The 17964-nt window shown below is 34.6% G+C and overlaps 1 protein-coding gene across 1 annotated transcript; it reads right to left on the minus strand.

Moving 5' to 3' along the window:
- Positions 1-181: 181 nt before the first annotated feature.
- On the minus strand, positions 182-3561 carry LOC125675602 (uncharacterized). Its single transcript, XM_048913356.2, has 2 exons — positions 3259-3561; positions 182-478 (listed from the first exon to the last, which is right to left on the minus strand). The coding sequence occupies exons 1-2, from the start codon at positions 3494-3496 to the stop codon at positions 360-362; spliced, it is 357 nt and encodes a 118-aa protein (XP_048769313.1). The 5' UTR covers positions 3497-3561; the 3' UTR covers positions 182-359.
- Between the last annotated feature and the right edge of the window lie 14403 nt (positions 3562-17964).

A 17964-nucleotide genomic window follows, 5' to 3' on the forward strand; every position in this document is an offset into this window, starting at 1 on the left:
ATTGTGGTCCTGGCATCACTGAAGAGACATTATTTGTCGAAATGCGCATCTGGTGCATCAAATTTGGCACCATATAAGTTTTACTTTTTTACATATGAAGGTATATCAGAGATTAATGACCGGGGTATTCCTTTGATCTTTGCAATAACCATGGTAGAATAAGGAATAAACAAAGCCAAGCTGTGTCAAAGATTTTCTTTAATTTTTGTAGTCCGCAGCAGCAAATTATTTCTCTGAATAATCAAAAATCCAAAAATAGTTGATGTATAATAATCATTGTAATACTTAGAAAGTATTTTTGTTTTGAAAAAAAAACTTATTGATATACATCAAATGGACTGGAAAGATGATTTTGTATATTATGGACAAAATGAGCGTATTTCATCCACAGAACACTGCTTCAAACAACACTGACAGAATATCTCCTTCTGAAAGTCTTTCATCGCTTGTTGTTTTTCTTTGAAGATAGATGCAAAACCTACAACAGAAGAATGAATCTAATCTGAATTGCGTACACGCAACATAATGCATTTATTTGTAGAAAACGTCGTTAAAGGAATTTTTGGCCTGTTAATTTCACCACAATTAGGGTTACAAAATATTACTTTCCAAATGAGAATCTGAAAGGAATATTGTTTTATTCGTGCTAAAAGTATCACATTTTCGCGATATAGCCCGTAATTTATTACCAATTATGTTGTTTTTCTTTCTCTGATATTGAATGTATGCATGTACATGTATATTTAGAAATATCTGTTTTGTAAACACACCGAATTGCAATGATGTCATTTCAAGATTTAAGTTTCTTTATTCGTTAAAACTATGTAAAATGGTACGTGAAGTCTATAAAGCAAAGACACACAACAAAACATCTGTAGATGTGGACTATTCATTTTCGAAAACTATAATATAACATAGATCTGAAGTAAATAGCTAGGGCATATTTAGATATAGTGAATATTTACTTTTAACGTGAATTCTGACACTCAGTGTACAAAAATTCAAACATCAATCTATTTGTGGACGTCACATGACCATTTGTAGACACCACATTTATATGGTCATTTGTAGACGTCACATGTACATCGTCATTTGTAGACGTCACACGCACATGACCATTTGTAGACGCCACATGTATATGATCATTTGTAGACGACACATGTACATGACCATTTGTAGACGACACATGTACATGACCATTTGTAGACGACACATGTACATGGCCATTTGTAGACGACACAAACTTGACTATTTGTGTTTGGTACGCAAACCACATAGATCAGTTTTTAATTTACGTGTTTTTCTGTGGTGTTTTATAGGTACACACAGTATGCAGTGATGTAAATGTAACGATGCAGATTTCATGTAAAACAAATGCACAAAAGATGTTCAACTTAGCATTACTACATGTATGCTATGCTTGTTTTCCTAGAAGTATTAGGGCTATATGTGCCGTATTAAACAGTCTTTTATCGATGTTGGAAACCAGACCAAGATTTTGCCGGTATGATAAACTATCAAAAATGATTAATATCTGAAAATGTGGACAAATCATGTATTGGTATTAACGGAGTAATGGTGTTATCAGTGAGAGGGGAAACAGTGACTTAAGAAGGAGTGACGTTTATGGTGGGTGGGTACAAGCGCGCGAGAAAAATATCACTATCAGAAACATCAGGGGAGAAGAAGATTTCATTTATAGTATGCAATCATATCAAAATGATTTCATGTTAAACAAAATTTAACACTTCGTCCATTGCCTAAAGTGGTTTTTGCTATCCCGTTTCTCGTCTGACTGTCTTTTATCACTGCATTGCCCCACCAACAGCTTACATTCGCGTCACCATTCAATTGTTACTTTCTAAATTCAGTTTACGACGTCACATGATCATGAATATTTCTTTATCCGACTCGTCGAATAAATAACTAAATATGAAATTAGCTTGGTTACTTTTCAATCAAATCGATTTAAATTGCATGAAGTATATCACATATATTAATAGGTTGATAAAAAGCTCATACTTTTTTATTACTTCGATAACATCCCATTCATACGGTGTATATACCTTTGATACTAAAACAATCAGTTTTTTGTGTTACATGAATATTTTATTCAGTTTTTTCTTCCCGCCATACTGAAATGAAACATTTCGATCTATATATCTACAAGTGAAGATTGAGACAATTTAAAATACCTTTCTCAAGAGAACGAAAAGTAAACCGCATAGTAGATCCTAAATTTCATAGAAAGATTTTTCCTTAACAGAAATAATTGCAATTCAGAAAACGAATACATATTAGATATTTTATTTTGTAAAGTTCGAGTACATCTACATATATCTACGTGTACAGTATAATATAGGTAGAATTATGCATGCGTTTTGGAGGAACATATCTCCAGTTTATTTATATCATGAACATATCTCTAGTTTATTTATATCATGAACATATTTCTATTTTATTTGTATCATGAACATATCTCCATTTTATTTGTATCATGAACGTATCTCCAGTTTTTTTTTGGGGGGGTTGGGGGGTTGGGTTGTATCATGAACGATCTCTAGTTTATTTGTATGATGAACATATCTCTAGTTTAATTGTGGTGATTTATTGAGAATTAAGATCCCATAAAAAAACACATATATATCAATGCGGAAAACATCGCAAAATGCATATAATGTCAAAATGATGCTTCATAGTAATGGTTACACATGGACAATGTTTTGGCATTCTCGTAGTGTTGGAGCAATTTGGACCATGTCATCCCGGGGAACATCTGCTTCTCATGCGACAAGGGAAGTACGTGTAATGATGTATACGCTTCCCATCGCTCAGATAAAAGACATAATAACCTAAGTATTGTTTATTGTAAAATTCTTTTCTCATTGGTTCTGCACCGAGCGCACGTTATCACACGTACGTACAGTTTGATAAGTGATTTTGAAAATAAATCTGTGATTATATGAGTTTCAATCCTCTTAGAATTGAAGGAGAGTGGGAAGAGTGTCCCCTCCATATATTAATAAACAAGAATATTATTGCTGTTACACCTAAACTAGTGTTTCTTTATTAAGCAGTAATATCTTAATCTGTAGGTAGACAAATTGACAGTCAAAATTCATATACATGTACTTCTGCACAAAAACATCATTTTAGTGATGTATTTTGACATTTAAAAATCACAAGAGAAACAGCAAAAACATTTTTCCCGGATTCATATCATTTAAAAGAATATAAATAAAATGTATTTACACTAACCTGACAAACGAGCGAATTTACCAGAACCACCACAGACGAGACTCAAGCTGTCCAACAGCGAGGACGCACATTCGAACCCACGACTTCCAGGGGAGAGATCATACTTAACCCCATGTGGACAAATCACCACATCTTGGTCGCCTTGCGAGGCAACACTTACAACAGTTAAAACGACAATTGTAATGACATTCATTTTGCTCCTCAGACAGTACATAGAATTGGTATTCCACTGAAGCATTGATGAAACAGTACATAGAATTGGTATCTCGGTGTCTTATTGATTTGCAAATGTACGGTCTAAAGATACATCCCTTAAATAGAGATACCTCAGCTCGAAAAAAAAAAACCCCAAACACGTCATCAATTCTATAGCACACACCGAATCAAATACGCTGTTTCAAAATAGTGTTTTCGTCGACTTTCGGTTGTGTATTATCGATGGTGAAGATTGATTAATACACTATCAGATTCGAAATTTTTGAATCAACATCTAAAACAAACATTTGCTTTGATAAGTGGCAATAGTTCTGATGACGAATTTACTGATTCTTTCTTAATACTAACACTTAGATATTTTACGCTCGGTAATTCATTTGATATGGTATTTAGTAGAGTGTTGGTTTAAAATTAAATAATGTAATCAACCAACTCTTTAAAGTTTACTGATTCAAATCTCGTGGTGCTTTGCTCTAGCATTTAAACTTTAAAAAATCATACCGTTGATTACCATTCACACTGCACATATAAAAATATTTGATGAAATTCTGTAGAAAAAAAACTTCTACCAGACGTATATATGTAAATCATAGTTCAGATCCCACAGTTTAAAAGCAGAGTGGGCCTACTTCATATAATGCCTACATTCAATTTGGAAAAGCTGCTGTTCTAGGAGCACACATACTACAATGATGATATGGTTTTCTCCCAGTGTCCGTTCTGGACCTGTCTCACCAGTGGAGCATTATCATATATTATATCATATCACTTTGCAACTTTTAAAATAAAATTTTGCAATTTTTACATAGTAAACTGACTTCAGCATTTATCATCAATATAAAAGGGTGTGGAATTGAAAGGTTGAAATCATAGAAATATGTATGGTACCTTTAGGTACAATTTTATTGAATCCATACAAATCGATACTTCATATAACGGAAGGCTCATATTGTTTACAATTTCCCATTTTGATAACTTAATAGTGTAAATCTTGAAACTTGAAGGGTCATGGAATTTTATTTTTTTTTTTTTACAAATTTTACTTTGTTCAAAAATCAAATATAATTTCATCTTAAAATCAAAAACCCTACTATGGTCTCATTCTGTCCCATCCCCTCCTCGGGGGAGGGGTTGTAGTAATTTATACAGACCTGGATCTTTCATATAAGAAATTTCATGTGAAATATAGCTGCATAATGGTTAAGTGGTTTTTCAAGACAAAAAATATTTCAAAACTCGCCCATACTCACTATTTCCTAATGGTGTCCCTTTGGAAATGAGTATGAACCCTTGAAGAAACTTGAATCTCATTACTTACACAAAGAAGGATACATTGATTACGTAGTCCTGTAAAAGATGTGAACGTGCATGGCAATACAATGTAAAAATCAACGACAACGAAGATAACAACTATTTGATGAAGAACCTTTAATAAGAAATGTTCACTTGAAACTTTGGGCCTGAATATGAACATCCAGGTAATTTTGACAGTATATATTGTAGTATGTTTACGTAAACTTCATGATATATATCCTTGCATGAGAAATTTTATGTCGTTGATGCTGGATCAACTTTGACCAAAGCCTGTATTCGTGAATAAGAATCCAGATGGTCTAGGATTGTTTCACGGTCGTAGCACAGTAGCACAGATTAAGGCTTAATGAGACTTAAAGTATTTTTGGTAATCGAAAATCGAAAATCTTTTCGTGTTGATGATCGTCATGTCATTTCACATTTCAATTATCCAACACACATGCATATATTATAATTCCTTTTCCTCTTTTACTGAATTATTTACTGAAAATATATGCTGTCATGAAAGACAGATCAGCTTTTGTTAAAGTTTGAAAATATTAATATTTCTGACCAAATAATAAGGATTTCCATTCATTATCTACTCTAAGACCAAAATGAAGATTCACAAAGAAAAATACTTACACTGCTCTAGTCTTAATCGAAATGTAATGCATGGATTCGCTTTCTTTCAATTTTCATGTGTATATGTAAAAGAAAATGAAGTGTTTAATCAATCCCATTATACTCATAGAATATAAAAAATCTGTAATGAACTGCAAGCGTCTTCAAGAATAAGGTGCCCTAAGGATTTTAACACGGCAGAACACAGAGTAATGGTCATTAAACACATTTTTTATGGCATTTGATTTGCATTAAACCTCAAACATAAAGTTTGAGGGCATTTAATTTCATTAAATTTGATATTTATATTCGAATGATATATATCGTGGATGACACTTCATTTCCGTTTAACATAAAAATGTGGAATGTATCAATAATATCTGAACTGGAATATTAGATGGAAATCAAAAGTACTTCACTCCGTTTACCTGATCAAGATATCGAGCTCACGGCGGGTGTGACCGGTCGACAGGGGATGCTTACTCCTCCTAGGTATCTGATCCCACCTCTGCTATGATCAGTAGTCCGTGTTTGCCCAACTCTTTATTTTATATTATCAGAGTTATAAAATAGATCACTGTTCGTTGTCTTCATCTTTCATTTGTTTTTCAATGTAACTACAACTTCAGGATACTAAGTGAAAAAATTACAAAGAAAAAGAAAATCCGATCTGCCAAAGTTATTAAATTATTGACATTTCTCTCACAAACTGAAGTACTTTTATGTCAAGAATTTACACATCGACGCATTCTTTAAATAAATTCAATCCTTCAATCCTTATAATTCCAAATTCGTTTAAAATATTTTTCCTTTTAGGAGCCTCATTATTTTCAGTCTTCAAACGTTAGAACAAACATAACAATACATCGTCTAAATAAATAATTCGTGGACGTTTATGGAATTCAACGAGCAGACATTAACACCAACTTAAGATTATTCAATTTAACATGTAACTATACGATTTTTTTTATTGTTTGATTTTTTATTTGATTTTTACATTATATACATGTAAAACTTATACGGTACCAATTTTGATGCACCAGATGCGCATTTCGACAAATAATGTCTCTTCAGTGATGCTCAACCGAAATGTTTGAAATCCGAAATAACTATGAAGTTTTAGAGCTAAATATAGCCAAAAACAGCGTGCCAAAAAAGTGGAGCCAAATTCGTCCAAGGATAAGAGCTATGCATGAGGGAGATAATCCTTAATTTTGAAATGAATTTCTAAATTTTATAACAACAATTAAATATACATCCGTATTTTCAAGCTAGTAACGAAGTACTTAGCTACTGGGTTGTAGAGACCCGCGGGGACTAACAGTCCACCAGCAGAGGCCTCGACCCAGGGGTCATAATGTAAAACTTATACGGTACCAATATGTAATTTAACTACACAATAATATCATCAATATTCATATGCAAAAGACATTTTCATAAATATAAAAAGGAGAAAGTGAGAAAGAAAGAAAACATATAAAACAAAGGGAGCATGGAACACAATCTTAGGTTTAAAAAAACACACCAAAAAACTCTTTAATACAATCATAATCTATCATAAATATTTTGCCAGTATCTCTCAAACTCCCTATACCTGCAGTTTTTCAACAACAAATACCGAAGAGTTCCCATAATCTTTTTTGCTTTAATTAAAGATATAAATATACTATCTGCGTACACTGATTAAAAACACAAGATTATAGGAACTCTTCAATATAAGGAAAGCGAAGTTACCCTCAAGCGCAAATTCATGTCGTATTTGATGGAGACAGTTTTCTATACAGGCAGTGAACATTCTCAAAGAAATTATCCTTCAACATTACACGCTTGATTTTCAATCTTCTTGTATTCAGTTGCTACTTTTAAAAAAAACACATTTTGTACGTGATAATATCACGTCCGTTTTTATATAAACTCATATGACTTTGAAATGGAAATATTTTAAGTCTTGTAAATTGTGGTCCTACACTAAGCTATCAGTATTGCAACAGATTGCTAAAGTAAGGATATAAATGAAAGACAAACTACACCTCCCCGGCCTATGACAAGAAATCTCTAAATCAAAGCTCATTTACATGTACTTTGAAAATCCAGTTCAAAGTCAGGATCCACTCATTCTGTGGGACGTAATGCCCACGCAGAAAAGCTATAAGCGAGGCTAAAACGGATGGTATGGGGAAAAGTCAGCTTGCACATGCAGAAGTGTACGTTTTCAATGAAGTCAATGAGAACATCACTTGACGGAAAAGATGGATTAACGTTCTGATTGCACCGGAGCTTGATGATGCTATCTTTATTTATACGACCCAAAGGAGTAGCATGAGCTCATATACAAGAGGATAAAGTCAGCTTGCTTGTGGAAGGTGAAGATAACGAACAGTGGTCAATCTCATAACTCCTATAAGCAATACAAAATAGAGAGTTCGGCAAGCACGAACCCCTGGATATACCAGAAGTGGAACGAGATGCCTAGGAGGAGTAAGCATCCTTTGTCGACCAGTCATACCCGCAGTGAGACCTATGTCATGATAAGATAAACGGAGTTATCAGTAGTTAAAATCAGTGTACAAAGAATGGTCTAACAATCGGTATCAAACATGTCGAACGGCATTTGACACAATGACAGGGTATATATGTAAACTACTTCATTATAGCGACGATAGAATTGGCGAAATGCTTACTTTGAATGAAACTGTTAAAACCTCTGTAACATCAACTTAATTGGCATTAGCCTGCCTCGATTTAAAACTGATTATACGCAGAACAAGCTCTTGTGTATCGAATCAGTTGAGATATATAAACACCATATGCAGGTGATAATGGAATATTTACAATCTTTGAATCTTTCAAAATAATTGAGGGTATGCACTACTTTACGTCGGCAAACATCTTGAAGCGCATTGATTCTTCGTTGTGAAGTTTTGCCGTTCATATCCTCATGTGTTTTCAAAAATTTTCTTTCATTGTTTTATTCACATTCCATATTCATTTCAGTTGGAATACTCAACTACATTCATACTATATTTATCAAGGTTCATTTGCATATTGTTGACAACTACAACACATTCACGAGGAAAATATCAAAGGCCGGTAAAAAAAAAAAACCCACTAGAAATATAGACATGAACCATTTTATTCATATACAACACTAAAGCTTGTCACCCGTTTCATAGTGTTAATAAACCACAAATTAACATTTATCAAAATCTAGATTAGCACCCACTGCAATGAACAGGAAGATCAATGTTGTCTTGAATTAACATGTAGTTCGTCTTCTACAAAATGTGGCTTCCGTACATTTGATACGTAAAAACCACCAGATCACACAATGTAAAGCATAGACGTATACAATATACATTTTATAATTTTCAATTTTATGAAGTGTGCAAATATATGTAATAATTCCAATTGACAGAAAACCGAAGAGAAATCATATTAAAGTTACAGGTACCGTGTACATTAAGGGCACTAGAGAATTTTGTGTACACGAACGCGAGATTGTCTTTTAGATGCGATCAGCAAACTGGCAGAAGGACTGCAATTCCGCTAATGTACAGTCATTGATACAGCACTGGCAGAAAATCTCCTGATTTATATCCTTGGCACTGGAGGCGACTGACAGATCACCTACCAGTGACTGAGCTACAAAATAAAAAAAAAATCGAATCTGTTAAACACATGTGAATTGAAAAAGTGGCTTAAATGAGTTTTTAGCATTGGATAATTGAGCAATTATTTGCATGCTTAAATCTTAATTGAAATATTGGGAGCTTCTACGCAGCAAGTGAGTTTTGGTTGTGTCTTTTCTTTCTTTGTCTTTTTTGATATTTTGTTTTTTATCGATCAATTATACAATCAAAAGTAAATCTTAAACTGAAAAAACAAAACAACAACCTCAGAATAGGAACATCCTTTGGCGAAAATAAAAATTGATTAATATCACAAATCTTTTAGAGATTTGAATCATTTGATATGAAACAATGCATTACCACTTGAATTTTAGCACTTTCATTACATTCATGGCTACACACTTAGGTAAGTTTTAGCACATTTATTTTTGAAAAGAAATATCTACCTCACCTGAAGATCCCGAAATATGAGGAGGAGAGCTCCTGCACACCAACCTGATGACATCCTTGACGTGCTTTGCACAGGCTCGAGTAGGAAGCCAGGTAGCTAACCTCTCCCCTCCACAAACATTCGTGTGGCACCTGTGGACGCTAACCGCAAAAGATGCGTACATCAATACCACGGAAGTAACATTCATGATGATTTTCTTACTTCTCACTCCGGTGATTGCAAGGAAAGGGATAACCACGTCTTGAAAAGTTTTCAATTTATAATGCTACATAATTAACACTTCCTACTGAAATGCAACGAATGGTAGTTAGATACTGTGCGTAACTTGTACATTTTACCTGATAAAAGTAAAGTACCTGGTATAGAAAGCTTTCCTGCACGACTTGCTGGTCAGCATGACCATTGGCAAGTTGTAGGAGATATATTTCAGAGATTAACTGCTATTCCAGAGAAATTCATACCAATGTATCTATATTGTAAATATAAAACACTCAATTCTGTAACTTTAATATTTATACCAGCACATGCAAGCATCTCTAGTATGCACTTACGAATATCATCTCATCAATAGCATGTAAATCTTATAAGGTACCAATCTTTATGCAACAGATGCGCATTTCGACAAATAATGTCTCTTCAGCGATGCTCAACCGAAACGTACTTAACCATAAGAAAATATGAATATTTTGGCAATTATTGAGTTTGTATAAAATATAATCACCAGCAGGCGGTGTTTGTCTCTTAACCGATTCGATACGCGAGCACATACTTTGCATTTAGTAGGTTTTCTAAATCGAGGCATGCTGCTGATAAGTAAGTTGACGTTACAGGTGCTTCAACAGTCTCGTTTGAAGTCAGGATTTTCGCAAATGTTATGGTCGTTATAGCGATCTTATTTTCAAATGCATGTTGTTTCACACCAATTGATAGACCGTTTTTATATATTGATTTTTGACTTCGGATTGTTCCCTTTACGTTATCAAGATATAGGACTTACAACGAGTATGCCCGGTCAATAGAGGATATTTACTCCCCCTGTGCACATAATCTCACCTCTGGTACATGTATGTCCAGAGGTCCTTGTTTGTCCTACTCTTAATTTTGTATTCTTTTTGGGATTTATGAAATTGATCACTGTTCGCTATCTTCACTTTTCACAAATGTTATATAAAATTTGCTATAATGAATTCAAAAATTGGATGCATCTGTCTCCTGTGTCATGTCTACAATAACTGTTATTGTCCTCAGTCTTTGTCGTGCTTTACCATCTGGTGTATAATTGTGAAGTAAATGAAAATTTGGATTATGCTAATGATATACATTGAATTATAGGAAGATAAATCTGCCGTACAGTTGTAAGATAAGCACATACTGTACTGTATATATCATTTCTATCTTGAACTGCATATTAAGTGAGCAAAACTTAGATAAATCACTCTATGGATATCGACTTCAAGGTTTGCCTCAAAGTCATTCACAACGAACATCTTATTTTATTATCATTACACAATATAGTACTCATTGAAAAAAAGTGATCGTTGTTTTCAAACAATCACTTTTATTCTTCAAGGCAAGAGGCTTATGTTTGACTAATTTATAAGTTTGTGTGGGACGGGTTAAACAAAGAACCGGTTAATAAAATGGATCAATTGGAATCGTGTAGATCTGACAAAGGTCAGCGTCATTCGTTATCACGTAATGTTTCCAAACTTCTAACGGAACCATGTCAACATGAAAATCTTATTTTGATTCGGTTGAACAACAATTCACAAAATAATTATTTCATCTGGCGATGGATCCGGTCCAATCATCCTGCATTAAACATAAATGTATGTAAGCATACTGTTGTTTCGTTACATTTTCAGGTACTAGTCAGTGTTGCTCGGTGCATTCTGACTCGTGATTGCAGTCGTGGACTCGTTGCACACACATCGTGAGACAGATTTTGCACTTTGTGTACTGTCATATTAACTGTGAATATTCAACTGTAAACTGTGAAACTTGTGAATGGTTTTTGATTATTATCGTAACTCATTGTGTAATGAGGTTAATGTTGGTTAATCCTTTTATCTTATGAACCTCTGAACATGTGTATTATGTAACATGTCCTTTAACCTTGCTAATGACGAATTCGTTTAATGATTTCTCTAAAATGTGTTGTGATTGCCTATATCACAAATCTTTTCAATATTTCATAATCACAACCAACATTCAACAGAATGAAATCTAAACATGTTTTGCGTGTTCTTGACTGTATAAAATTGACAATGCTGCACAACTCAGGTTCACATATCTTAAATATGAAGCGGATTGATGTCGTTCAATCAACACTTTGAAAATATGTACCATGCCAACGGCTATCTAGTACCGCTATCTAATACCGCTATACCCATAACGGCTATCTAATACCGCTATCTAATACCGCTATACCCATAACGGCTATCTAATACCGCTATCTAATACCGCTATACCCATAACGGCTATCTAATACCGCTATCTAATACCGCTATACCCATAACGGCTATCTAATACCGCTATACCCATATCGGCTATCTAATACCGCTATACCCATATCGGCTATCTAATACCGCTATACCCATAACGGCTATCTAATACCGCTATACCCATATAGGCTATCTAATACCGCTATACCCATAACGGCTATCTAATACCGCTATACCCATAACGGCTATCTAATACCGCTATACCCATATCGGCTATCTAATACCGCTATACCCATAACGGCTATCTAATACCGCTATACCCATAACGGCTATCTAATACCGCTATCTAATACCGCTATACCCATATCCTGAAGAAAAAAACAACAGTTTATACTACAGAAGTTCTTTTTATCTTATGAATGTCGAGCAATCTCATCAATCTGAACTGATTTCTTAAAAGATAAAAAAAAAAAATGTTACAGATCTTACAAGTACGACCTTTACAGAGATATATATCAAGTTTCATGATCTAGTAAATGTTCTGCAAAGTCCTCTAGAAAGTATTGAGACACTTCATATGAATTATGTCGCAACATATCTGAGAAGTGGTTTGAATTGAATGTGGATTTTAAAAAAAATGCAAAGAAGTTTTAATAGATTTAAAATCACGAAACTTTCAAAATTCACAGAATCAAAACGTACAACTGTTCAACATTTTACACAACAATTCCCACGATAAATTAAAGACTGTCAGTTGCTTTTTGATATAATAGAAAGTTGCTTCAATAGAAATAGAACTCGGAAGTATTCATATCTTGTGATCATTTATTTAAAAAAATGCTTTCTAAAACACCACTTGGCACAAGTATTTTGACGTTGCTGCTAGAAAAATGCTGGAGTTCCTCAATGACAATATTTACATAGTCTTTGGCGATCAGGTCTTCCAACAGTCTGTTGAAATTCCCATAGACCCAACTTGAGCTTCTTTATACTAGATGATCTGTTTTGTATTCTTTTGAGGCAAACTTCATTCGTAAGCTTCACATGAGAAGAAAGAATATCTTACTGTGGCCTTTATCTTGAAAATGTAGATACATTGACGACGTTTTATCTATTAACAATTATCACTATCATTCCTATATCGATTGTTATATCTCACTGAAAATGAAATTAAAGACACCACAGAACCTTCCATATCTGCTTCATATTTTTTATATTCTATTGTTAATAAACATAGACGTTAACGGCAAACTAACAGTTCAACTTAATGACGAACGGGAAGAACAAAAAAAAAAAAAAAAAAAAAAAAAAAAACCCTTTATCTCTCGATCGTAGTCATAATGGGTTTTTCCATAATTTTACAGATATATTATGTTAATAAATCGTGTTTTATTGTTACATTTCTCTTCTCACCCTTGTAAAGTACCTTAGGGTAATTTGTTTTATATAAGGCGCCCCAAAATTTCTATTATCATTATGTATTATTTTTAGCTTGTCCACCAACAACTCCCCATATTTACGTAGCAAGATTCCATATTCACCTGCATATGGTGTTTTTGTCTCCCAAAAGATTCGATACGCAAGAGTATGTTCTGCATATGTTCAGTTTTTAAACCGAGGCAGGCTACCGACAAACACATTGGAGACAAGAGTTTTCACCTTCTTGTTTTAAAAACATAAAAATTCCCAAATTCTATGATCGTTATAACGATCTAGTTTGAAATACAACCTGCCATTAGGTCAGGTGTTGTCCAAAGTGCTTCATGCATTCTTTACATACTGATATTCATTAGGGATTGCTCCATTTATCTGATCAAGATATAGCGCTTACGGCGGGTATGACCAGTCAACAGTGGATGATTACTCCTCCTGCGCACCTGGTATCACTTCTTCTGTCTCCAAGGGTCAGTTCCGGGAGATCCGGGTTAGAATAGATCCTCAGTACCCCTTCCTTGTCATAAGAGGCAACTAGATCGGGCGGTGTTACATCCCAAATCGTCACCCCATCCCAAATCGTCGCCCCATCCCAAATACAAGATTGCACTATCATTAGGGGAGACGATTTTAGATGTACTATAGTATACCCCAAATCGTCGCCCGGCATCCCAAAGACAAGATTTCACTATCACTAGGGACGACGATTTTAGATGTACTATAGTACACCCCAAATCGTCGCCCGGCCTAAATCGTCGCCCGCGAATATTTTATTGACGTTTTTGGGTTAGATTACACAGAAGTTATTTCACTGTACCCCATCTTATATGGGGGTACATAGGTTTCACTTGGTATGTTTGTCTGTCTGTCTGTCTGTCTGTCTGCACTCATATCTCTGATGTTTGTCGACCGGGCTGAAATTTTGTATGTAAATTACAAGTGACCCTCTGACATGCCTCCGAAAAACTGCAAATTCTGGAATGAGAGCTTAAAGCGCCTCGAGCTGTGCACAGTTTTCAGCCACTCTGCAATATCTCTAATGTTTATGAACCGATATGTGGGTTACATGGTCCCTGGCATGTGTTTCCCGTAACATGAACTCTCTTGATCGCGAGCTCAAAGCGCGCGAGCTTAATCATAGCGAACTATTTCCGACTGTCTTTCTGGTGTTTGTGAACCGATTTAGCTGAAATTTGTATGCAGGTTATATGGGACTAAGCACATAGGTTTCATTTATTTTTTGTTTGCTTGTTTGTTCATTTATGTATTGAGAGAGAGAGAGAGAGAGAGAGAGAGAGAGAGAGAGAGAGAGAGAGAGAAAGAGCAACCAGTCAAACAAAAATATTGAAAAATAGAGAGGAAAGGTGGGTGTTTTTCGAGGTTTTCACGAGTGTCCAAACGGTGGTTAGCAGGCGTAATCTAATATAATCTGAAGTCACTAACAAATCTGCGATGCACAAGACCTAATAACCCCATTATCAGCAGAATAACGTTACAACAAAAAGCAAAATGATTTATTGTCGGATACATCTCTCTCTCTCTCTCTCTCTCTCTCTGACGGACGAAAAAAATTCATATAGAAAACAACGACACCACCACCACTACCAATCACAACAAATACAACTCTTTCAATAGTAACAAAACCACTACCAACCAAAACAACAATAACAGATACTGTGATTCTAATAAATCTTTGTAAAAATTATTCAACAGAACACGTGAAAGACGATGGACCATAGCTGCAATAATGTAGCCCTATCCAATTTTTTTTTTATTCTGACGTTTTCGGGATAGGGCTACAATTCCATAGGATCTCCGTAATGGTGCAAAATAATTTTAATGATAACCGATAATAAACTCTGTGTATTAGTCCCAAATGTTGTTTACACCAAAAGGAGTACAAACTTTGTGCTCGGGCATGTCTAATAAAGGTGTTTTTCATTAAATATAATGTACAGCATGCAAAATTCTTCGTCTGCTCCGCCATGCTTGTTATCGCGAGATCTCGTAGGTGGATCTAATGAAAAGCCTAAACATTGACAATCAGCGCGAAAATGTAGTTACTCGAGCCACTTCGACAAAGAAAGGAAAATGATATTGTTGCAGAAAGAATTTACACTCTGCTGTTCGGCTTTTAACTTGATATTAAATTCAAACCTTTTCAATACCGACGAAATAGTTTTCGCCTCCATACTTGTCCATTGATGTAAAGACTACCTTATATGGCATATGCAAATGACTTGACAACCGGAAGTTGAAACTTCAGTACATCAAACATGGCGCACAAATATGAATCGAGAAATTGGAATTTATCGAAATTGCTGAAAACGGTAGAATAGAGCCTCACAAATCTAAAGTTGCAGGTTGTAAATTTATATATTGACTAAGAAACTTAGAATATCATTTTATTTACGTAAAGAAAGTCAGGAAATGTTTAGAATGAGCGCAAATGTTGCGGGAGTGAATCACTCCCGCATTTGCACCATTACAGAGATCCTAAGGAGTTGTAGCCCTCTCCCTAAAAAAAAAAAAAAAAAAAAAAAATCAGAGAGGGCTACATTATTGCAGCTAGATGGACCACAGAAGAAGAAAGAGGAGGCTAGAAATAGGAGTTAACACACAGGGCCAGTTTGTATGTAATGATGTTTCCAAATAGTTGCAGCAAGGGGGATGACAATTTGGGGGGGGGGGGGTAACAGGGTGGTCCTTTGGATAATACTGCAATAACCAAAGCCCCGTGTCACAGGAGATGTGACACATTAAAGATTTCTCGGGAATGTAGATATTATCAGTGCTTTTGAAAATGATAGTGTCGTCATGATAGCTTTCAAATAAGTTTGAAAGAAGAATACTAAATTAAGGATATCTTGAGTTTCAATCCAATGTCTCAACATTGCTCCAATCAGCTGTCAATTAAATTCTTTCATTGCAGCTTTCCGAATACTTTATCTTTCATGAAATCAACGAAATGTGGATTTCTATTTGCGTATAAAAGATAGCATATTTAAAATCAATTAACAGCATTTATCTGAAAATGGAAAAATATTTATGTTAGCATTATTGTAGATGTCAATGTTGACGTCAGAGTATACCTTTTGGTATATCTGTTTCTCTACCTCCAGGGAGAATTAAGTGGTTAAGGACAGATAACTCCGTCAGTGACACTAACAAGGACCGATTAAAGCTGCATGTTTTGATATATTTTGTCAACTTAATGTAAATAACTATCATTTTGTAGCCTGTATGTATTCATTAGGATATCCAAAATACCTTATATTATTACAACTACTTTAACAGACGTATCTTTTAAATTAACTGATCAATCCCTTGGGGACCCAGGTTAGAAAACATCCTCATTATCCCTTGCTTGTCTTAAAGAGGCCACTAAATGAGACCGCATAAACCAAGGCTGTGTGTCACAGCAAAATTGAGGCATACACTCGGCGCTTACGGCCTTTGAGCAGAAAGGGAGCTTCATCGAGAATCTGATTGGTCAAGGTCGCGTGACGGTCGTGTTTGACCTGCAACAAATCATTGTTCTCAGCTACGTTATTTGATGTGACGATTACAAGTTCCTGAAGCATAGTTTAATCACCTTATTTTGGTTGGTTCACATATCAGATGTCAGAGATCAGCATTCAGGGAGAACGGAATCACAAGAAATTCTTTTTTTTTTTCCAAATTATATTTCTGTTGATTTTGTTTTGTTTCTATATAATAAAACATTCATTCAAAGAACATCTATTCACCCATATGATAAGAGTTTTCTTGGGTAAATAGATCTTCATATCTCCCTCACTATCTTGCCAAAATGCATATTACATTTATTATACTTATATTTGAAATATTTGAATCTGATTGACAGATAATGCGCTGGAAAAAAAAACTTAATGTTCCCTTGTTGGATGAATTTGTCAATCATTAGGCGAGAAACTGATGACCCTGTTGCTATTCATTTCTATACAGATTATCATAGTTTTGACGAATCTTATTCTTTAATAGGAATTGAAAAATATGACATTAATCGTCGCTTAGAGAAAATGTATGGAAGAAAAAAATGAATATTTATGTACCATTTGGAATTAACAAAAGGGGACATTTTTGTCTTGAATAATTAATGTCTTGTATGCAAAGAACGTGTTAAAGGTAATAACTTATTTTATCATATGATTGAATAATTCCTACCTCTCTAATTGGCTGAGATCCAACAATATAGAAATCATACTACGTTATGTTTACCTGCACGTGACCTTCCAGGTGAACATAAAGTACAATATTCACTGAGCCCGAAGGGCGAGGTGAATATTGTACTCCTCAGGTGTCTAAATCATCGCATTGACCTCAAAAACAACAATAATTGTATATAACAATTTTATGTATACATTGTATATTGATGTATTTACGATTAACTACTTACTGTAATATTTCTTGTTTGTATTCACTTAGGCAAGAAGTCAACTGCTTTGTGAACAAACATTTCTAAACTTTTGCTACATTACTTACCAAATATTTAATTGTGGGCATAGTCATATTTTAGGGTGTGTCCACGAGGCCGGTTGATTATTGTTCATTTCATTATCAGACTTTTACCTTTTTCAAATGTCTTTTCGCGCAA

Source organism: Ostrea edulis, chromosome 3 (assembly GCF_947568905.1).
Source record: "Ostrea edulis chromosome 3, xbOstEdul1.1, whole genome shotgun sequence".
Taxonomy (NCBI): domain Eukaryota; kingdom Metazoa; phylum Mollusca; class Bivalvia; order Ostreida; family Ostreidae; genus Ostrea; species Ostrea edulis.